Here is a 25,822-nt window from a genome sequence, read left to right on the forward strand (position 1 = left end):
GGTAGAAAAAAAAATTTGACAAAATTTTCTATAGAAATAAAATTTCGACAAAACTTTCTATAGAAATAAAATTTTTGCAAAGCTATCTATAGAAATAGAATTTTGACAACATTTTATATAGAAATACAATTTTGACAACATTTTTTATAGAAATAAAATTTTTGCAAAATTGTCTATAGAAATACAATTTTGACAAAATTTTATATAGAAATAAAATTTTGACTAAATTTTCTATATAAATAAAATTTTTGCAAAATTGTCTATAGAAATAGAAATTTGACAACGTTTTATATATAAATACAATTTTGACAACATTTTCTATAGAAATAAAATTTTTGCAAAATTGTCTATAAAAATAGAATTTTGACAAAATTTTATATAGAAATAAAAGTTTGACAAAATTTTCTGTATAAATAAAATTTTGACAAAATTTTCTATAGAAATAAAATTTTGACATAATTTTCTATAGAACTAAAATTTTGTAAAAATTTTCTATAGAAATAAAATTTCGACAAAACTTTCTATAGAAATAAAATTTTTGCAAAATTGTCTATAGAAATACAATTTTGACAACATTTTCTATAGAAATAAAATTTTTGCAAAATTGTCTATAGAAATAAAATTTTGACAAATTTTTATATAGAAATAAAATTTTGACAACATTTTCTATATAAATAAAATTTTGACAAAATTTTCTATAGAAATAAAATTTTGACACAATTTTCTATAGAACAAAAATTGTGACAAAATTTTCGGTAGAAATAAAATGTTGACAAAATTATCTATAGAAATAAAATTTCGACAAAACTTTCTATAGAAATAAAATTTTTGCAAAATTGTCTATAGAAATAGAATTTTGACAAAAATTCCTTAGGAAAAACATTTTGTTAAAAAATATTAAAGCGATTTCTCGAAAAAATCCCCACAAAAATCCCCAAAAATTTCATCCCCATTCACGAAAAAACATCCCCAATTTGGGGAAAAATCCCCAATACTAGCAACACTGGCTATAGCCACATTATTATTTTTTGTGCAACCCACTTAGAGGTATATAAACCTCAAAGTATGTGCAGAGTTAGTTTTTCTTCATGTGGGCAAAATGAAATTTCAATCACTTAACCCTTTCACACCAATCCTTTAGGTGTGCTTCATTAAAATGGAAAGCATTTTGTAAAACACGCCTAAAGGCAACAAAAATGGGTAACATAAAAACAAAACTTAGTTAAACATCTTCAAGAGCCTTTTCTGCATACACTGGATTGTTTTGTATAGATTTGTCTTTCGTTTTCTTGAATATTTTATCATTTGGGAAAAAAAAATGTGGCATTAGAGGGTTAAGAAACATCTTCGATATTCTCTAACATAATCTAGTTTAGCGAACCATCGAATTAATATTCAATATTTCCCTCTTTAACAATATTTCTTAGAGTTTATTTTGCATAAAATTACAATGCACTCAAGCAATCAGAAAACTCACTCACTATACAGAGTATAAGAAATATAATTTATGACATTTTAAAGAAATGATGCGAATAAATGATTTTTTAATAACACCCTACTTCTTCCCCAAAACTTAAGAGAAAAACAAAGAGAAAAGAAATTCTCATAAAGTTGAACTTTACATTTTGGGGAACAGAACAAAGCATCAAAGCAATCTTGTAAATTGTTTGTCATAAACTTGAAGCATATTGGCCACCAAATAAAAATGTCGAATAATTGTTTTTTTTTTTTTTTTGTTAAGGAAAAGAGCCGAAAAGCAAACCAGAGTTGAGCATTTTCATACACTGGAAAAATATTTCCTGAACATACAAAATAGTATATAACCTATATCTTCAGTTACTACATTTGATTTAGGAGAAGGTATATACAATTGGTTTTAATGAACTAATTAATTTAATTTAGAATAGCGCCGAATTTTATTCTAATTTTCCTCTTTTCAAACAAGATGGATTTTGGTGACAGCCCATTACTTTAGGCTTACTTAATAAATAGGTTTTAGTATTCAAGATGTGTCATCTATTGTAACGACGTGTTTTTCACTAAAACCACGATAGTCGCCTGGTATCCAGCGTCGTTACAAATATTTATTTATTTCCGACTTTCCAAGTTATTGAAACACGCTGGTTGTAGGGTTTCAATGTTATGAAATTATTTATTGGCCTTGGGTCAATTTGGTAAGCTCGCTGGTACGAATATTTCGCCTATCGTTGTCGAGGTAGCCTGGACAGGGAGCTAAAGAAACCAACTCCAACGCAAAATCCCCACTGGGACCTCTACTCCTCAAAACACCCGGGAGTACAATTCCACCCTCTCTTAATACAAGGAGCTTCATTCCACCACAAAACCCCCAATGGGAGGTCAACTCCTCTACCCCAAAATCCCCATAAGGAGATCAACTCTTCTACCTCCAAATCCCCATTGGGAGCTCAACTCCTCTAACTCCAAAACCTCATTGAGAGCTCAACTCCTCTAAGTGCAAACCAATGGGATTTCAACTCCACTATTCACAATCCAATGGGAATTCAACTCCACAACAAAATCCGCACTGGGAGCTCAACTCCTCTAAACCAATAAAATGGGAGCTCAATTTCACTATACGCAATCAGATGGAAGCTCAACTCCACTATTATGACTACTGGGAGATCAACTCCACTGCTGGTACGAAAATTTCGTCAGTCGTCATCCAGGTAGCCATGGTCAGGTTTCTCCACTGTTAACCTGGAAACAAATCACCGGGGAGTTCAACTTCACAACAAAATCCCCACTGGAAGCTGAACTCCTCTAAACCAATAAAATGGGAGCTCAGCTCCACTATACGCAATCAGATGGGAGCGCATCTCCATTATTATGACTACTGGGAGATCAACTCCACTACTATCTACCACAATTTACTTTTGGAGTGTAGCTCAACTTCCATTCTGGAACTCTTACCTGTGTGTCTGCCACTGACCAACTCATCCCTACCGGCAGTAACTAAAGGGTCGCTTCTTAATTATCTGTGCGGGCGCCTATCGTATGTGGAACTTAGGGATAGAATGTCATAACCTCGTAGACTGAAACAGGGAGTTCCACAAGGTAGATTGATATCTCCGGCACTATTCAACCTCTACCTATGCCCTATTCCACCACCTCCTGGCGAAGACTAAGATCATATTTGTACGTCATCACAGCAACCATCAAAATCACAATCTTGTGGATAGACAACCACCACCCAGGAATGTAAGGCTTGATCTTCACCTTCTAGAGGGCGCGATTCATCGTTACAAAAGAGAGTCTCTAGATCAGGGAGCATACCGGGCAGATCAGAACATGATTCATAAGGAAGTTGTATCTGAAGCGGTGAGAAGCTAACGCTGGGAGTACAACTCCACCCTCTCTTAATACAAGGAGCTTCATTCCACCACAAAATCCCCAATGGGAGGTCAACTCCTCTACCTCAAAATCCTCATTAGGAGATCAACTCTTCTACCTCCAAAACCTCATTGAGAGCTCAACTCCTCTAAGTGCAAACCAATGGGATCTCAACTCCACCATACACAATCCAATGAGAACTCCACTCCATTACAAAAAACCCACTGGGAGCTCAACTCCATTATACGCAATCAGATGGAAGCTCAACTCCACTATTATGACTACTGGGAGATCAACTCCACTGCTGGTACGAAAATTTCGTCAGTCGTTATGCATGTAGCCGTGATCAGGTTTTTCCACCGTTAACATGGAAATAAATCGCCGGGGAGTTAAACAAATCAACACCATGGCAAAATCTTCACTGGGAGCTCTACTCCTCAAATCACCAGTGAGTTAAACTCTACTCACTCTTAATAGAAGGAACTTCACTCCACCACAAAATTCCCACTGGGAGCTCGATTGCACCACAAAATCCCCACTGGGAGCTCAACTCCTCTACCTCCAAATGCCCACTGGGAACTCAACTACTCTACCTCCAAATCCCTACTGGGAGCTCAACTCATCTACCTCAATCAAATGGAAGCTCAACTCCTCTAAGTGCAAACCAATGGGAATTCAACCCCACTATCTACAATCCAATAAGAATTCAACTCCACAACAAAATACACACTGGGAGCTCAACTCCTCTAAACCAATAAAATGGAAGCTCAACTCCACTATACGTAATCAGATAAGAGCTCAACTCCACTTTTATGACTACTGGGAGATATACGCTACTGCTGAAACGAGCAGTCAGTCGTCATCCACATAGCCGTGGTAATATTTCTCCACCGTTAACTTCGAAACAAATCGGCGGGGAGCTCAACTTCACCACAAAATCCCCACTAGGAGCTCTACTCACCAAATCACCCGGGAGTTTAACTCTACCCTCGCTTAATACAAGGAGCTACATTCCACCACAAAATCCCTAAAAAAATCTACTTCAAAATCCCCATTAGGATATCAACTCTTATACCTCCAAATCCCCATTGGGAGCTCAACTCCTCTAACTCCAAAACCTTATTGAGAGCTCAATTCCTCTAAGAGTAAACCAATGGGATTTTAACTCCAATATTCACAATCCAATGGGAATTCATTCATCAACTCCACTGATGGTACGAACATTTCGTCAGTCGTCATCCATGTAGCCATGGTCAGGTTTCTCCACTGTTAACCTGGAAACAAATTACCGGGGAGTTCAACTTCACTACCAAATCCCCACTGGAAGCTGAACTCTAAACCAATAAAATGGGAGCTCAGCTCCACTATACGCAATCAGATAGGAGCTCAACTTCATTATTATGACTACTGGGAGATCAACTCCATTGCTATCTACCACAATTTGCTTTTGGAGTGTAGCACAACTTCCATTCTGGAACTTTTACCTGTGTGTCTGCCACTGACCAACTCATCCCTACCGGCAGGAACTAAACGATCGCTTCTTAATTATCTGTGCGGGCGCCTATCCACAAGGTAGATTGATATCTCCGGCACTATTCAACCTCTACCTATGCCCTATTCCACCACCTCCTGGCGGAGACCAATATCATATTTGTACGTGGAGACCAAAATCATATTTGTACGTTATCACAGCAACCATCAAAATCACAATCTTGTGGATAGACAACCACCACCCAGAAATGTAAGGCTTGATCTTCACCTTCTAGAGGGCGCGATTCATCGTTACAAAAGAGAGTCTCTAGATCAGGGAGCATACCGGGCAGATCAGAACGCTAACGCTGGTCTTCGAGTTCGAACACCGCCTGGACACATCCCTTCGTAGTCGCGGAGTTCGTTGATCTTAATACAAGCTGATGTACCAAAGTGCAACACAAAAACGAATGGTAAACACATTGTTACAATAACAACTAAGAGGCCAACGAAAACATTTAACGACCGAAATGTATCCAAAAGGAATTGTTTTCTAAGACCCTAGAATCCATATTTATTTATCCAAAATCACATTACTGATGGGATAAGTTTTGGAAACCTAAAAAAAATCTCCAGTGTTCAAATCAAGATAATGCGGTGGATGTGGCAGGACTTCGTAGCTCTATTCGAACAATTTGACAGTGGTGAAGCGCGAGAAGCAGCTCAGAAAACGATTACGACTGTTTCGACTTTTCCTACATCTCCAGTGAAGTCGATTATTTCGACTTTTCCTATATCTCCTGTGAAGTCCACTGTCTCCACATTTCCTATATCTCCAATGAATTCTGATTTCGTAGACTATCACGAAATGTCTCTGAAATTTCTTTCTTCTTAAAGAGTATTTTGTTAAGTGTACAAATTTCTCCTAGAATATTAGTGTTCGTATAACTAATGTCTTTAATTTAAATAAAATCTTCAATTTTATTACTTCTCTTTCTCTAGGAAACACAAAAAGCCATTGTGCCTATGTTCGAATCTCTGTGAAATGTCCATATATTTTACATTCTTCTTCGTTCGTAATTTTACAATCTGCCGACAGCGGTCGTTGGGCCAAATCATTAATCTGCCAAATTGTGTGGTTCAGCATATTTTCACACAAAAAGATTTAAGTGTAACTACATCAAAAGGACAAATTAAGTTGGATATCGAGGAGAGCTTTTTTCACAAGTGGGGAGTATGTCTGCCATGGTCAAATGGGCGTTTTGCTTAGAGGTGAAATTATAGAACTGAATTGTCTAGTTCCTCTGAATAAGTTACACTACACTGTGATTCATTGTATATGGTTAAAGAACATATTTTCTAGGAATATGTTTTCAGGTAAAACAATAGTGAATAGTGGTGGCCTACTTTTTTATCCGAATCTAAACTTCTTGGCCTATAATACGTAATACACTTTTTAGATGTTTTAAAAAACTAATCTCTACATTATAGAATGGGCGATCCAACGTCGCTAAATATTTTGCTTTTAAATCGAAGTTTCAAATGAAACCATTTTAATTCCAATTGAAATATGTTTCAATCCTTTTTTAATCCAAATCAAACTTTTTCCATTTCTAATGAAACGTTTTTCAATTGAAGCGATATCTTTTCAAATGAAATGAATCCTTGTTCAAAACAAATAAAACCAGATAATCAGTTATAAAAGATTATCTAGTGGAAAATTTAGAATAAGGTCGGTTAATAAATAAGGATAATTCTGAAAATCGGATTAAAAACGCTCGTTTGTTTACAAGGTAGATTTTGCAAAATATACATCTCCAACTAAGAGGTACTTTTCCATAAAATAAATAAATAACTAAAAACGAATTTACAAAATTTTCTATAGAAACAAAATTTTGACAAAATTTTCTATAGAAACAAAATTTTGACAAAATTTTCTATAGAAATAAAATTTTGACAAAATTTTCCAAAGAAATAAAATTTTAACAATTTTTTATATAGAAATAAAATTTTGACAAAATTGTCCATAAAATAAAACTCTGACAAAATCTTTTATAGAAATAAAATTTTGACAAATTTTCTATAGAAATAATATGTTGATAAGATTTTCTATAGAAATAAAGTGTTGACAATTTTTTTTTGTCAAAATTTTATTTTTATTTGTCAAAATTTTGTTTGTATATAAAATTTTGACAAAATACTCTATAGAAATAACATTTTGACAAAATTTTCTATGGAAACAAAAATTTGACAAAATTTTCAATAACAGATTATCTAGTGGAAAATTTAGAATAAGGTCGGTTAATAAATAAGGATAATTCTGAAAATCGGATTAAAAACGCTCGTTTGTTTACAAGGTAGATTTTGCAAAATATACATCTCCAACTAAGAGGTACTTTTCCATAAAATAAATAAATAACTAAAAAAGAATTTACAAAATTTTCTATAGAAACAAAATTTTGACAAAATTTTCTATAGAAACAAAATTTTGACAAAATTTTCTATAGAAATAAAATTTTGACAAAATTTCCCAAAGAAATAAAATTTTAACAATTTTTTATATAGAAATAAAATTTTGACAAAATTGTCCATAAAATAAAACTCTGACAAAATCTTTTATAGAAATAAAATTTTGACAAATTTTCTATAGAAATAATATGTTGATAAGATTTTCTATAGAAATAAAGTGTTGACAATTTTTTTTTTGTCAAAATTTTATTTTTATTTGTCAAAATTTTGTTTGTATATAAAATTTTGACAAAATACTCTATAGAAATAACATTTTGACAAAATTTTCTATGGAAACAAAAATTTAACAAAATTTTCTATAGAAATAAAATTTTGACAAAATGTTCTATAGAAATAAAATTTTGACAAAATTTTCTAAAGAAATAAAATTTTGACAAAATTTTCTATAGAAATAAAATTTTGACCAAATTTTCTATAGCAATAACATTTTGACAAAATTTTCTATTTACAAAAATTGTTGACAAAATTTTTTATAGAAATAAAATTTGTATAAAATTTTCTATAGAAATAAAATGCTGACAAAATTTTCTATAGAAATAAAATTTTGACAAAATTTTCTATAGAAATAAAATTTTGAAAAAGTTTTCTATGGAAATAAAATTTTGACAAATAAGATTTTGACAAAATTTTCTATGGAAATAAAAATTTGACAAAATTTTCTATAGAAATAAAATGTTGACTATTTTTTCTATAGAAATAAAATTTTGACAAAATTTTCTATAGAAATAAAATTTTGACAAAATTTTCTATAGAAATAAAATTTTGACAAAATTTTCTATAGAAATAAAATTTTGACAAAATTTTCTATAGAAATAAAATTTTGACCAAATTTTCTATAGCAATAACATTGTGACAAAATTTTCTATTTACAAAAATTGTTGACAAAATTTTTTATAGAAATAAAATTTTGAAAAAATTTTCTATGGAAATAAAAATTTGACAAAATTTTCTATTGAAATAAAATTTTGACAACATTTCCTATAGAAATAAAATTTTTACAAAATTTTCTATAGAAATGAAATTTTGACAATTTTTTCTATAAAAATAAAATTTTGACAAAATTTTATATAGAAATAAAATTTTGACAGAATTTTCTATTTACAAAAATTTTTGACAAAATTTTTTATAAAAATAAAATTTTGACAATATTTTCTATAGAAATAAAATGTTGACAACATTTTCTATAGAAATAAAATTTTGACAAAATTTTCTATAGAAATATCATTTTGGCAAAATTTTCTATAAAAATAAAATTTTGACACAATGTTCTAATGAAATAACATTTTGACAACATTTTCCATAGCAAACAAATTTTGACAAAATTTTCTATAGCAATAAAATATTGACAAAATTTTCTATAGAAATGAAATTTGGAAAAAATTTTCTATAGAAATAAAATTTTGACAAAATTTTCTATAGAAATAAAATTTGGCAAAATTTTCTATAGAAAAAAAATTTGACAAAATTTTCTATAGAAATAAAATTTTGACAAAATTGTCCATAAAATAAAATTTTGACAAAATCTTTTATAGAAATAAAATTTTGACAAAATTTTCTATAGAAATAAAATGTTGACAATAATTTCTATAGAAATAAAATGTTGACAAAATTTTCTATAGAAATAAAATTTGGCAAAATTTTCTATAGAAATAACATTTTGACAAAATTTTCTATTGAAATGAAATTTTGACAAATTTTTCTATAGAAATAAAATTTTGAAAAAAAATTTATAGAAATAAAATTTTGACAAAATTTTCTGTAGAAATAAAATTTTGGCAAAATTTTTTATAAAAATAAAATTTTGACAAAATTTTCAATAGAAATAAAATTTTCTATAGAAATGAAATTTTGACAACATATTCTATAGAAATAAAATTTTGACAAAATTTTCTATAGCAATAACATTTTGACAAAATTTTCTATTTAAAAAATTTTTTGACAAATTTTTCTATAAAAATAAAATTTTGACAAAATTTTATATAGAAATAAAATTTTGACATAATTTTCTATAGAAATGAAATTTTGACAAATTTTTCTATAAAAATAAAATTTTGACAAAATTTTCTATAGAAATAAAATTTTGACAAAATTTTCTATAGAAATAAAATTTTGACAAAATTTTCTATAGAAATAAAATTTTGACAAAATGGTCTATAGAAATAAAATTTTGACATAGCCGAGTACCAACTTTACCATTTAAAGAAGATTTTAAACACTCACAAATGTCATTAGGGGATAAAATGTTTTTTTTTGGTTTTGACAACATTTTCTATAGAAATAAAATTTTTACAAAATTTTCTATAGAAATAAAATTTTGACAACATTTTCTATAGAAATAAAATTTTGACATAATTTTCTATAGAAATAAAATTTTGACAAAATGTTCTATAGAAATAAAATTTTGACAAAATTTTCTATAGTAATAAAATTTTGACAAAATTTTCTATGGAAATAAAATTTTGACAAAATTTTCTATGGAAATAAAATTTTGACAAAATTTTCTATAGAAATAAAATGTTGACAAAATGTTCTATAGAAATAAAATTTTGACAAAATGTTCTATAGAAATAAAATTTTGACAAAAATTTCCATAGAAATAAAATTTTAACAAAAATTTCTATAGGAATAAAATGTTAACAAAATTTTCTATAGAAATAAAATTTTGACAAAATTTTCTATAGAAATAAAATTTTGACAAAATGTTCTATAGAAATAAAATTTTGACATAGCCGAGTACCAACTTTACCATTTAAAGAAGATTTTAAACACTCACAAATGTCATCAGGGGATAAAAAAATTTTTTGGTTTTGACAACATTTTCTATAGAAATAAAATTTTGACAAAATTTTCTATAGAAATAAAATTTTGACATCATTTTCTATAGAAATAAAATTTTGACAAAATTTTCTATAGAAATGAAATTTTGACAAAATTTTCTATAGAAATAAAATTTTTACAAAATTTTCTATAGAAATAAAATTTTGACATAGCCGAGTACCAACTTTACCATTTAAAGAAGATTTTAAACACTCACAAATGTCATTAGGGGATAAATTTGTTTGGTGTTCGGTCGAAACTGAAATTGAACCCATAACTCTCCCAAGAAAAAAATCGTCGCCCAAAAAGTTGTGAAAATGGATCCCGATGATTCCAAATTCAGTGTTTTGGATGTGAATTAAAATATTTTGTAATATTTTGCCAAATAAACAATTTTTATAATTTTTAATGCATTCTATCGCTTGTTTGAAAATTTGTTTTAAAAATTTTTAATTTTTCTAAAATTGATTTTTTTTTCGACAAAATTTAAATAATTTGTAACATATTATTAATTCTCTGTTTTTAACGTATTTGAAACAAACTTAAAATTACTCGTTAAAAATATGAATCAATTCCCAGCAAAAAAATTTGGAAGTTCTTCTTCAGGCACAACTTTAAAAGCACTTCCAAAAATGTCCTCCCAAAGATTTTCTTTATTTTAACTGCACAGGAAGTTCATTTGAGTCAATTTTTTATAACTCGCTTTTTTCATATTTTTAATGGTAAATTTAAAATTTCATTGTTTCAAATAGGTTTAAAAGATATTAAGAATTAACAAAATAGTGCAAATTATTTAAATTTTCCCGAAAAAAATTCGCAATTTTTCTTGAAGGGATTTAGCTTCAAGAAAAATTGCGAATTTTTGAAAATATATGATGTCAAACGTTCCAGAAAAGCGTTATAATGCATTAAAAATCATAAAAAAAAATTTAAATTATTTATTCGTCAAAATATGTGATATTTCTTAATTCACACCAAAACACTGGATTCACATCACACCTTAAGAAGTGATGCAAATGCAGTGCAACGGCTGTTGAAATGGTGGACATCCGTCCTATGGCAATCCCATGTTAAATTCATCGCTTCTGCGTCAATTTTGCACCACTTCCAGATCCAAATTGACGCAGAAGCTATGGCCTTGTCATAGGACGGAAGTCCTCCATTTCAACAGCCGTTGCATTGAATTTGCATCACTTCTTTAGGTGTGATTCGAATTCAATGTTTTGGATGTAAATTAAAAAATTCTGTGATATTTTGTCAAATAAATAATTTTTATGTTTTTTTATAATTTTTAATGGATTCTAACGCTTGTCGGAAACGTTCGACCTCAAATATTTTCAAAAATTCACAATTTTTCAGATTGGATTTAGCATTTTTTTCGACAAAATTTAAATGATTTGTACCATTTCATGAATTCTTAATTTGTTTTTAACCTACTTGAAACAAAAAAATTTTAAAATCCCCGTTAACATTCATAAAGCTCCGTTATTGTTCCGTTAACTAACCAACTTTTAAACCGTATTATGGACGAAGCTGTCATCTTGCATATATATTCCATATGCCAGTTAGGAACTTAACTGACGAAAATTTTTCAGTTGAAGTTAACTGGAGAGAAGATACTTTCAATTTACTTTCTGTTAACTGGCAGTTAAAGCCTAACGGAGCTACATGAAAATGGCCGTAAAAGTATGAAAAAACCAAGTTATATAAAATTTAATTAAAAAAACTTCCTGGGTAGTTAAAATAAAGAACATCTTCTGCATCTTCTGGAAGTGCTTTTAAAGTTTTGCATTTGGAAGAACTTCCAAATTTTTTTGCTGGGTGCGTTAAAAAATTAATTGAAATTTTCAAATCAAATCAATTAATTTTTTAATCAATTATTTTTTATGCCCAATTAAAATTGTGTATGTTAAATTTTTTTTTTTTACTTGTACTAAAAAAATAATTTTAATAATTAAAAAAAAACTATCACCCTATATACTTTCAGTATGAATGTGCTTTTACTAAAGATGTACAGTAGAAAAATGGTGTCAAAAGGGAAAATATTTTTAGCGTTTTTAGATTAGAGCCTCTACTTCAAAATAACAACGAGAAATAGATCCAAACTAAGTGGGAGTTAGAGTTTGATGTCGTTTTCGAATGTCCTCTGTAGTGGACATCGGTAGTTAAAGGGTTAAGCATACTCCGTAGAAGCCACTGTGCCGCAGCTTACTAACTAATTCAAATAGAAACTATGTTTTGATCCCTTGTAGCTTAAAGAGACTACTGACTAATCATAGAACACAAAAAAAGAAAAAAACTCTTTGGATTTATGGACAGCAAATAAATAAAAACTTAAGGAAAAGGATCAAATATATTCAAATATGCTGAAAATCGCGAAAACAAGCTGGCGCTTACATATGTTTTTGAAACACCAGCACACAACACAAACACATATAAAAACATCCTTTTCAAATTTTAGAATTTTTTGTATTAAAGTAAACCATTGATAGAAACCAAATGGCAGGAGCTATAAGAAGACACTCTTAAATTCCACAACATCGAGTAGTTGAAAAAAAAAAAATCTCCATTAACCAAGTCATACACACATACATACATACTTGAACATGGATGTTTGACACTATATTGATTTATTTTCTCCCTGTCCATATTTGTGTACATGGCGTTTCTCTTACGTATTTTATCTTTAAACACTTGCATTTTTTCTGTTGTTTTCTTTCAGAGATTTAAATGGCAATGTTATAACACACATACAACCAAAAGCATTTTGGGGTTTAAGGAATATACGAGATATGTAAGTATGTTTGAATCTTTTTTTTTTTTTTGAAGGTTGCTTAGACGGATGGATAGTGCTATGGTGTAGATATAACAATAGAATATCCATCCATTATTACATTCTTGTATTAAGTTAATAGCTTCACTTAATAGTGGCTTCATTTGAACAATAATGGTAAGAGTGTGAGTGATTAAGAGAGTGAGAGAGACGTTTTTTAAACGTAGACTAAATATGCAGTTTAAAAAGAGCTTAACAACAATGACTTAGAAGATTCTCGTATTAAATGATACTATTTTTTAAGGACAAAAAAATAATTCAATTTTTAAATAACGAGTAACTTAATTTTTATACCCTTCACCACTACTGTGGTACAGGGTATAATAAGTTTGTGCATTTGTATGTAACGCCAAGAAATAGTGGTCATAGACCCATCTTTTAGTATACCGATCGGCTTAGAATTAAATTCTGAGTCGATTTAGCGATGTCCGTCTGTCTGTCTGTCTGTCTGTCTGTCTGTCCGTCCGTCCGTCTGTCTGTATACATATGTAATTTTGTGCACAAAGTACAGCTCGCAATTTAAGTCCGATCGTCCTCAAATTTGGCAGAGGGCCGTTTCTTGGGACAGAGACAATCGCTCTTGGTTTTGGAAAAAATCGGTTCAGATTTAGATATAGCTGCCATATATATTTATCCCCGATGTGGTCATAGTTAGCGTGTTTATCAACCGATTTTCTTGAAATACCGTACATCCAAATATTTTATGAATCTCGAAAATCTTGCAAAATATCAGCCAAATCGGTTCAGATTTAGATATAGCTCCCATATATATCTTTCGCCCGATATGGACTTATATGGCCCCAGAAGCCAGATTTTTGGCCGAATTTGGTTGAAATTTTGCACTAGGAGTACAATTAAAAGTATGGTCAAGTGTGCAAAATTTGATCGGTTCAGATTTAGATATAGCTCCCATATATATCTTTCGCACGATATGGACTAATATGGTCCTAAAAACCAGAGCTTTGGCCCAATTTGGTTGAAATTTTGCACAGGTAGTAGATTTAGCATTGTAGCTATGCGTGCCAAATTTGATTGAAATCGGTTCAGATTTAGATATAGCTTCCATATATATTTTTCGCCCGATATGGACTTATGTGGCCCCAGAAGCCAGAGTTTTGGCCCAATTTGGTTGAAATTTTGCACTAGGAGTACAATTAGTAATATAGTCATGTGTGCCAAATTTGATTGAAATCGGTTCAGATTTAGATATAGCTCCCATATATATGTTTTTCTGAATTCGACAAAAATGGTCAAAATACCAACATTTTCCTTGTCAATTCGCCACAGCTTAGTCGAAAAGTTGTAAAAATGACTCTAATTTTCCTAAACTTCTAATACATATATATCGAGCGATAAATCATAAATAAACTTTTGCGAAGTTTCCTTAAAATTGCTTCAGATTTAAATGTTTCCCATATTTTTTTACTAAAATTGTGTTCCACCCTAGTGCATTAGCCAACTTAAATTTTGAGTCTATAGGTTTTGTAAAAGTCTATCAAATTCTGTCCAAATCGAGTGATATTTAAATGTATGTATTTGGACAAACCTTTATATATAGGATGTGATATGGTATCGAAAATTTGGATCTACAAAGTGGTGCAGGGTATACTATAGTCGGCCCCGCCCGACTTTAGACTTTCCTTACTTGTTTATCAATAAGTGGGGTTTTCATATTCACGTATATCTAATTTCATAGTTCGTCTATGAAATATATAAAATAAGAAATATGGATATGTACACTGAAAAAACAGTGAACCCACCAGGAAGAAAAATTTGGGTTAATTTTAGAAAATTTTGATTATGTTGAGAAAATTTTAACTAAACAGTAACAGTACAAAAGCTGACATCACGCCGACGTCACAAAAATAACTGAATATTTTCAACAAATTCAAGAAAATTTATTAGACCAAAATTGACATGCACGCATAGAATGTTAATGCTTTTTACTGTGCAAAATTTCACGTAAATCGGAGTAAAAATGTGGCCTCTGAGCCATATGAGTGTAAATCGGGCGAAAGCTATATATGCGAGCTATATCTAAAACTGAACGGATTTCAATCAAACTTAGCATACACAGTAAGAATCGCAATTCTACTCTCTGTGCAAAATTTCATGTAAATCGAGGTAAAACTATGACTTTTGGGGTTATATGAGTGTAAATCGGGCGAAAGATATATATGAGAGCTATATCTAAATCAGAACGTAATTCTACTCTCTGTGCAAAATTTCACGTAAATCGAGGCAAAACTATGGCATCGGTAGTGATATAAGTGCATATCGGTCGAAAGGTATATATGGGAGCTATATCAAAATCTGAACCGATTTCTTCAAAAAAAAAAACAATAGGGTATAAATCTTTCGAGGAAAAAAAACACACATGCGCCAATATTTATACCCGGCTAAAGGAACAGGGTATTATAAGTTAGTGCATATGTTTGCAATATCCAGAAGGAAACAAAATAGTCATATGGTGTCTTTGGCAATAATCCTCAGGATCCGCCCGTCAGTCGATCTAGCCATGTCCGTCTGTCGGTCCCTCTGTCTGGGTCACAATTTTAGTCCAATAGACTTAGAATTTTGCACAAATATGTGCCTTGGGTCAAAATAGAACCCTATTGATTTTGGAAGAAATCGATTTAGATATAGCTCCCATATATATTTTTCGCCCGATATGCACTTATATGGTGCCAGAAGCGTGATGTCATAGTTTTACCTAAATTTACATGAAATTTTGCGCAGAGAGTAAAATTAGGTTTCTAACCGTTTCTGCCAAGTTTGATTGAATCCGTTCAGATTAAGATATAGCTCCCATATATATCTTTCGCCCGATTTACACTTATATGACCCCAGAAGGCAGAGTTTTACTTCGATTTATGTCAAATGTTGCACCGAAAATAGAATTAATATTCTTACTATACTTGCCGCAGTTGGTTGAAATCGGTTCAGATTTAGATATAGCTCCCATATATATCTTTCACCCGATATGCACTTATATGGCCCTAGAAGCCAGAGTTTTGCCCTGATTTACTTCAAATATTTCACAAGAAGTACAATTGATAGTGTCGTAAAGTGTGACAAACTTGGTTGAAACTGGCTGAGACTTATAGCTCCCATATATATCTTTCGCCCGATTTGGACTCGTATGACCACCGGAAATGATAATTTCACACGGATTAACTTGAATTTTTTCACAGAGCAGTGTGTACCAAATTTGATCCAAATCGGCTCAAATTTAGGCAAAGTCCCCAATTTGAGCAAATATAACCGAAATAGCCAGATTTTCTTTGTAACCAAAAGCTTGTAAAAATGAATAAAATTTCCCTATACATCTAATATCTACACACAAAAAAATCTGATTCAATCACGAAATTAATTGATCCAATTAATTTTTTAATTGATATGTCTTCAATCACAGAAATGATAGTATCAATTCAAAAATAAATGATCCAATTAAAAAATTAATTGATACTACTTTTTGTGATTGATTTTAATATTTTAAATATTTGTTGAATCAATTAAATGTTTAACTCAATATATTTCAAAACTAAATTAAGACTTTAATAGGTAAAATTTTCGTGAAATACTTTTGCGAAATTGAATGAAAAAGGCTTTAGATTTCAATATTTCCCATATTTTTTTAAAATTTCTTTTTTATGATTTAATCACGAAATTAATTGAACTAATTAATTATACCCTCCACCATAGGATGGGGGGTATATTAACTTTGTCATTCCGTTTGTAACACATCGAAATATTGTTGTAAGACCCCAAAACGTATATATTCTGGGTCGTGGTGAAATTCTGAGTCGATCTAAGCATGTCCGTCCGTCCGTCCGTCTGTTGAAATCACGCTAAATTCCGAACGAAACAAGCTATCGACTTGAAACTTGGCACAAGTAGTTGTTATTGATGTAGGTCGGATGGTATTGCAAATGGGCCATATCGGACCACTTTTACGTATAGCCCCCATATAAACCAACGCTCAGATTTGGCTTTCGGAGCCTCTACGAGAAGTACATGGTGTTAGTATATGGGCTCTAATAAACATGAAAAAATTGGTCCACATCGGTCCATAATTATATATAGCCCCCATATTAACCGATCCCCCGATTTGGCTTGCGGAGCCTCTAAGAGAAGCAAATTTCATCCGATCCGGCTGAAATTTGGTACATGGTATTAGTATATGGTCTCTAATAGCCATGCAAAAATTGGTCCACATCGGTCCATAATTATATATAGCCCCCATATAAACCGATCCCCCCGATATGGCTTGCGGAGCCTCTAAGAGAAGCAAATTTCATTCGATCCAGCTGAAATTTGGTACATGGTGTTATTATATGGTCTCTAATAACCATGCAACAATTGGTCCACATCGGTCGATAATTATATATAGCCCCCATATAAACGGTTCCCCCGATTTGGCTTGCGGAGCCTCTAAGAGAAGCAAATTTCATCCGATCCAGCTTAAATTTGGTACATGGTGTAAGTATATGGTCTCTAATAACCATGCAAAAATTGGTCCACATCGGTCCATAATTATATATAGCCCCCATATAAGCCGATCCCCCGATTTGGCTTGCGAAGCCTCTAAGAGAAGCAAATTTTATCCGATCAGGCTGAAATTTGGTACATGGTGTTAGTATATGGTCTCTAATAACCATGCAAAAATTGGTTCACATTGGTCCATAATTATATATAGCCCCCATATAAACCGATCCCCACATTTGACCTCCGGTTGAAATTTAGTACATGGTGTTAGTATATGGTCTCTCACAATCATACAAAAATTGGTCCACATCGGTCCATAATTATATATAGCCCCCATATAAACCGATCCCCAGATTTGACTTCCGGAGCCTCGTGGATGAGCAAAATTCATCCGATTCGGTTGAAATTTGGTACGTGGTGTTAGTATATGGTCTCTAACAACCATGCAGGAATTGGTCCATATCGGTCCATAATTATATGTAGCCCCTATAGAAACCGATCCCCAGAGTTGAACTCCGGACCCCCTTGGAAGAGCAAAATTCACCCGATCCGGTTGAAATTTGGTACGTGGTGTTAGTATATGGTCTCTAACAAATATATAACCCCCATTTAAAGCGATCGCCAGATTTGACCTCCGGAGCTCTTGGAGGGGCAAAATTCATCCGATCCGGTTGAAATTTGGTACATTGCGCTAGTATATGGCCGCTAACAACCATGCCAAAATTGGTCCATATCGGTTTATAGTTATATATAGGCGATCCCCAAAAATAATCTACCACGGTTGTATTTTTATAGAAAATTTTGCCAAAATTTAATTTCTATAGAAAATTGTGTCAAAATTTTATTTCTATAGAAAATTGTGTCAAGATTTTATTTCTATAGAAAATTGTGTCAAAATTTTATTTCTATAGAAAATTGTGTCAAAATTTTATTTCTATAGAAAATTGTTTCAAAATTTTATTTCTATAGAAAATTTTGTCAAAATTTTATTTCTATAGAAAATTGTGTCAAAATTTTATTTCTATAGAAAATCTTGTCAAAATTTTATTTCTATAGAAAATTTTGTCAAAATTTTATTTCTACAGAAAATTTTGTCAAAATTTTATTTCTACAGAAAATTTTGTCAAACTGAATTATATACGTATTTAATCGGTTTTTATTTTAATATATACCCCGTATTGACTAACTTACAATTGAGAATACGGTGTTAAGAAGTTTTAAGATACCTTGCCATCGGCAAGTGTTACGGCAACCCAAGTAATTCGATTGTGAATGACAGTCTTAAGTACAAGTTTCTATGCAATCCATGGTGGAGGGTACATAAGTTTCGGCCTGGGCGAACTTACGGTCGTATATACTTGTTTACTTTGAACTATCCGTTGAAATTTGGATTTTTAAACTGGCATTCGTTTGTACGTGAATAGCGTTATTAATACACAGCGAAAAAAGAATTAAAATTCGATAAATGAGATCTGTAGCCTAATTTTAATTTTATTAATAATAGATTTATAGACAGATAGGCCGCTAAAAATGTCTTTATTAAAAAAAAGCCGCATCTTTGGCTTGGAATCAATACCAAAATCCTTAAGGGTAGGTCAAAATTTTGGATCCAAGTAAACTTTTTTTGAGTATATAAACCATATAAGATGTTAGAGGTGTTTATTGACCATCTTAAGAGTCTTTATTGAGACATATCGAGTAGACCAATATCATTCAATGTGTGGTAATACAAGAATATAAAAAGTGAAGACAACGAAATACATCAGGGAATAGTTGTGTACATATATGTAGACCATTAAATCAAAATGCAATCAATGACATGTTGTGCCACCACCATGCTATTCTGATAAAGACAGTATTATTGCACTGTTGCAAATGGCAAGACAAGTATTAACAATCATTGCAACTGATGCACTTAAATGAAGGACATAAATATGAGGATTGAGAATATTTCTTTAGGTGCCTTTAATTCCATCAAGAAGTGGAGATAAAAACAAAGATCTAGACTTGTATTTCAGGATGATGATGAGTATGTGTGTGTGGGTTTATATCAAAACAGATATCTCTTATAGAAATGTAAATATTTCAACATACACATACAAACATTTTTTTATGTATTTTTCAATTACCCAGAGAATCTATCTAAGTCTCCACTTGGTGTGCACAATAATGATTTACCATAGCAGAAGCCATGATTAATAGACATTGACTTTTGATTAACAATAAAATTCCAATCTAAATATTGAACATTTCATGTTATGGTAAAATAATGGCATTGCTTAGAAGATTAATTTGCAAAATTATGGAAGATTTATTTTTTTTTTTTTATTTATTGTTATTTTCCAAAAAATTCATTTTAATTCTGCATATCTCAAACCTCAAATATTATGCTTTTTACCAATTTAGATATACCTAAATCTTGTCTCAAAAATATCGCTTTAATTTTCCCAAATGCCAATTACTTAATAGATTTATTATCAAGAAAACTCATAGAACAATTGTCCACACATATCATTCTCTCTCTCTCTCTCTCTTGCTTTGCCAAGAATTAAATCATAGGGCACTTAATCATTCTTAATTAATATTAACTTGTAACATATATTGAGATCATAATTTACTAAAGTCAAGCGCGCTCATTTCATTAGACAAAAGACCACTTATGGTTGAATTTATTTTTGGGAATTTACCACCAGCCTACTGAAATGGTCTGAAGGCAATTGAACCATAAATCGTTTGTGAGATAGACACTCATAAGACATTGCTAGAGCTAAAGTAATTTTGGGCTCTTGATTTATTTTCAATTTGCAGATTTAAGGATAACCAAAGCACTTCGGTGATAAATGGTCATTGCGATAAAGAGACAATACAACACCAAGAGATTTGCTGTGTATAGGTGTGTGGGTGTGTTTGCGTTTGTTTACTTGTTTACACATAAGTGTCCGTTTTCATATTTGAACTTTAACGCCCATAAATTGTTGACGAAATGTAGTCATATGTCCTTTTGTTCGAAATTTGTGTACTCGTATTATCATCGAGATGTTTGTAAACATAAAAGAAACCTGATCTCTTGCAAACAGTGCAAAATTCTATTTGAAATTAAATGGAAATGCTTATACCGTCAAATATTTTTCATTTCAAAATTTTATTAAATTAAAATACTTTTTTTTAAATAGAAACAAGTATGTAAAGTCTAAAGTCAGGAGGGGCCGACTATATTATACCCCCACCACCGTGTAGACCAAAATTTTTGGTACCATCTCAATTCCATTAAATTTATTGGAACCAGTATAAAGCTCTAAATTGGAAAAACTTATTTCTATAGAAAATTTTGTCAAATTGTTATTTCTTTAGAAAATTTTGACAAATTTTCATTCCTCTAGAAAATTTTGTAAGAATGTTATTTCTCTAGAATTTTTTTTTTTCTAAATTTGATTTCTATAGTAAATTTTGTCAAAATTTTATTTCTATAGAAAATTATGTCAAATTTTTATTTCTATAGAAAATTTTGTCAAAATTTTATTTCTATAGAAAGTTTTGTCAAAATTTTATTTCTATAGAAAATCTTATCAAAATTTCACTTCTATAGAATATTTTATCAAAATTTTACTTGTATAGAAAATGTTGTCAAAATTTTATTTCTTTAGAAAATTTTGTCAAAATTTTATTTCTATAGAAAATGTTGTCAAAATTTTATTTCTATAGTAAATTTTGTCAACATTTTATTTCTATAGAAAAATTTGTCAAAATTTTATTTCTACAGAAAATTTTGTTAAAATTTTATTTCTACAGAAAATTTTGTCAAAATTTTATTTCTATAGAAAATTTTGTCAACATTTTATTTCTATAGAAAATTTTGTCAAAATTTTATTTCTATAATAAATTTTGTCAAAATTTTATTTCTATAGAAAATTTTGTTAAAATTTTATTTCTATAGAAAATTTTATCAAAATTTTGCTTCTATCGAAAATTTTATCAAAATTTTATTTCTATAGAAAATTTTGTCAACATTTTATATCTCTAGAAGATTTTGTCAAAATTTTATTTCTATAGAAAATTTTGTCAAAATTTTATTTCTACAGAAAATGTTGTCAAAATTTTATTGCTATAGAAAATTTAGTCAAATTTTTATTTCTATAGAAAATTTTGTCAAAATTTTACTTCTCTAGAAAATTTTGTCAAAATTTTATTTCTATAGAAAATTTTGTCAAATTTTTTTTTCTATAGAAAATTTTGTCAAAATTTTATTTCTTTAAAAAATTTTGTCAAAATTTTACTTCTCTAGAAAATTTTGTCAAATTGTTATTTCTTTAGAAAATTTTGACAAATTTTCATTCCTCTAGAAAATTTTTTAAAAATGTTATTTCTCTAGATTTTTTTTCTAAATTTTATTTCTATAGAAAATTTTGTTAAAATTTTACTTCTATAGAAAATTTTATCAAAATTTTACTTCTATCGAAAATTTTATCAAAATTTTATTTCTATAGAAAATTTTGTCAACATTTTATATCTCTAGAAAATTTTGTCAAAATTTTATTTCTATAGAAAATTTTGTCAAAATTTTATTTCTACAGAAAATTTTGTCAAAATTTTATTGCTATAGAAAATTTTGTCAAAATTTTATTTCTATAGAAAATTTTGCCAAAATTTTAATTTTATAGAAAATTTTGTCAAAATTTTATTTCTATAGAAAATTTTGTCAAAATTTTATTTCTATAGAAAATTTTGGCAAAATTTTATTTTTATAGAAAATTTTGTCAAAATTTTATTTCTCTAGAAAATTATTTCCATAGAAAATTTTCCCTAAACTTTATTTCCCTAGAAAAATTTGTCTAAATTTTATTTCAATAGAAAATTTAATCAAAATTTTATATCTATAGAAAATTTTGTCAAAATTTATTCTGATAATTGGTTGATAGTTTTGCTGCAACTAGAGGATGCTGATGAGGAATGTGGTAATTGCGAAACGTGCGTGCATCCAACAAGCTTGCAGTCTATAGGGCTTTGCCCAAATAAATTTGACAAACATTATTTTCCTCTGTTGATAAAGCTACTCTTGTAGTTTAGTCAACGCAATGGTTTTAAAGCTGAGATCAAAACAACAAATATGATTGAAGTACAAACCAACAATAAAAAAAATTATGTCTATAGAAAATTTTGTCAAAATTTTATTTCTATAGAAAATTTTGTCAAAATTTTATTTCTATAAAAAATTTTGTCAAAATTTTATTTCTATTTTTTTTTTGTCAAAATTTTATTTCTATAAAAAATTTTGTCAAATTTTATTTCTATAAAAAATTTTGTCAAAATTTAACAAAACAAAACGAATTTTATTTCTATAGAAAATTTTGTGAAAATTTTATTGCTATAGAAAATTTTATCAAAATTTTATTTATATAGAAAATTTTATCAAAATTTTTATAGAAAATTTTGTAAAAATTTTATTTCTATAGACAATTTTGTCAACATTTTATATCTCTAGAAAATTTTGTCAAAATTTTATTTCTATAGAAAATTTTGTCAAAATTTTATTTCTATAAAAAATTTTGTAAAATTTTTATGTCTATAGAAAATTTTGTTAAAATTTTATTTCTGTAGAAAATTTTATCAAATTTTTTTTCAAAAAAAAAAATTTTCGATTTTTTTTTACAAAATTTTGTCAAAATTGTATTTCTGTACAAATTGAAATACATTTAGTTGTATTTCTATACAAATTGAAATACATCTTAGTTACCAAAATATCAAGAATTCACCAACCTGCCAAACAGTAAAAAATCTACCATTTTTGGTAGAATTTTACCAACTGTGGCAACCGTACATACGAGTATAAATCGGGCGAAAGATATATATGGGAGCTATATCTTAATCTCAAACGATTTCAACCAAATTTGGCACACTTGCACTCAAAAAAAAGTGAACTCTCTATTTCACTGAAGCCAATTTACACTGAAAAAAATATTGACCTAATATGGAAGATTTTGCAACTTAAATTTTAGGACTCGAAATTTACGCAATGCTAAGGACAAAATTCTTTAAAATAATGACATTTTAATTAAAAGAAAGTTTATAATCCTTGCATCAAAAATTTTTTTCATTAAATTTGGGACACAAATCTTGAAATTTTGCGTCCCACTGTTGAAGTTGTAGATCTTTGAAGTAAGGCAAATGTTCCTTAAAATAAAGAAAAACATTTTTAATTTAAAGAAATCGTCTTTAACTCAACTGACATATTGAATTTTTAAATTTAAGATATAAATGCTTCAAATATAGGCTAAGACTTATTTTAGGGATTTGCATCTTTGGTTTAAAGTGTTTTTAGCATTAAGAAAACAGTTTTTTTTACTTTGAAGTACTTGGCATAATTTGGATTGTGAAACTGGAATTTGTTTGTACATGAAAACCTTTATTAATATATTACAAACAGAGAATAAAAATTCCATGAATGAGATGTGTATCCAATTTTAATTTTATCGATCCTAGATTTAAAGCCAGGGAGGTCCGTGAAAAATGTCTTTATTTTAAAGAATCCGCATCTTTGGCTCGGAATCAATACCAAAATCCTTAAAGGAAGGTCAAAATCTTTGGATCCAAGTAAACTTTTTTTTGAGTGTAACTATATTTTAGTGCATATCGGACGAAATATATTTATATATGAGAGTTATATCTAAATCTGAACCGTTCTACAAGCTTCACAAAATATTCGTATGTGAGAAATTTGAAGCAGATTGGTTGATAATATCCATAAATATGTGACCCTCTGAAGATATTTGAATAAAATATAACGGTTGGATGGGGCAGAAGAAACTATTTTCTTTGCCAAGTGCAACTAATTTCTTTAAATCAGCGTCGAATAGGCGAAATAATTCGATACAAAACAAGCCCGTGATTATTTTGTTCTTATTCAGGTACCTGATGTAGATAGACACCTAGTGTATCACAGAAAATCTTTCTTGGCGATAGCCAATATTACAGCTATCCTGTATTTACATGGTATTTTTTATTCTTAATGTATACAAATACAGAAAGCTATACAAATTACATTAAATCAGTGGAAAATAAAGTGATAGAAAATATTGCTGTGCTATCCATGTGGCATTGTTTACTTGACTAAGTCTGCTCCAGAAAATCGATAAAAAGAAAACGAATCTCTTCTTTGTTTCCAATAAAAATGAAATAAGATTTATATTCGAATGCTGATAGAATTACAATAGTTTCACGGTGTGGATAATATTGTGATTATGGTGAGAAATAGACGGGTTACGTATCAGAAAAACTTGATAGTATCGTGTCTCTAGGGCACAATAAATCTATATTTGTCACATGTATTCAATTCAACTAATGTAGGTTGATATTACAACACGTGAGTGAAATTTAACTCGTGGTGGAAAGTTTCCATTCAGACAGAATATATGCGGTAGCAACTTGTACACATTCACCAAGTGTTTTGAGAATCTTACAATTGCGTAAGTTTAAAAATTAATACCTTGTTAAGAATTCCATATGCAATTGCAATGGTTAACAAATATTTTTATACCCTCCACCATTGGGTATAAAAATATTTCCGTTCGTAATACATCGAAATATTGCTCTAAGACCCCATATAATATATATTCTGGATCGTGGTGAAACTCTGACTTGATCTAACCACGTCCGTCCGTCCGTCTGTTGAAATCACGCTAACTTCCGAACGAAGGAAGATATCGACTTGAAACTTGGCATAAGTAATTGTTATTGATGTAGGTCGGATGGTATTGCAAATGGGCCATACGTATAACCCCCACACTGAAAAAAATATTTACGTGATATTAAAGATTACCCAACCTAAATTTTAGGATGTGGAATTTACTAAATATTAAGGACAAATTTCTTTAAAATAATGAAATTTTAATTCAAATAAAGATTATAATCAAAAAATTTGTTCATTAAATTTAGGACACACATTTTGTAAATGTGCATCCCTCCGATAAAGTCGCATGTTTTTGAACTAAGGCTAATTTCCTTAAAGTAAAGAAACACATTTTTGATTTAAAGAAATTGTCCTTAAATACTGAATCTTTAGATTTAAAATAAAAAAGCTTCAAATATAGGCTAAGACTTAGTTTGAGGATTTAGCGTCTTTGGTTTAAAGTTTTTTTGGAATTAAGAAAACATTTTTTACTTTAAAGCATCCGTTATAATTTGGATTTTTAAACTGGCATTTGTTTGTACGTGAGTACCTTTATTAATAAGCCGCGAAAAGAGAATGAAAATTTGATAATTGAAATCTGTATCCTAATTTTAATTTTATTGGTCCTAGATTTAAAGCCAGATAGGTCGCTAAGAAATTTCTTTATTTTA

General features: G+C 29.6%; 1 protein-coding gene across 3 annotated transcripts in view; it reads left to right on the plus strand.

The window, feature by feature from the left end:
- Positions 1-25,822, plus strand: part of Lgr3 (Leucine-rich repeat-containing G protein-coupled receptor 3) — a 145,605-nt gene that overhangs the window by 89,014 nt on the left and 30,769 nt on the right. For all 3 annotated transcript variants that reach the window (XM_075290516.1, XM_075290517.1, XM_075290518.1), the window contains exon 8: positions 12,890-12,961. In XM_075290516.1, coding sequence (XP_075146631.1) covers positions 12,890-12,961 — 72 coding nt within the window. The remainder of the gene's footprint in view (positions 1-12,889; positions 12,962-25,822) is intronic.

Source organism: Haematobia irritans, chromosome 1 (genome assembly GCF_050003625.1).
Source record: "Haematobia irritans isolate KBUSLIRL chromosome 1, ASM5000362v1, whole genome shotgun sequence".
NCBI classification, from domain to species: Eukaryota; Metazoa; Arthropoda; class Insecta; order Diptera; family Muscidae; genus Haematobia; species Haematobia irritans.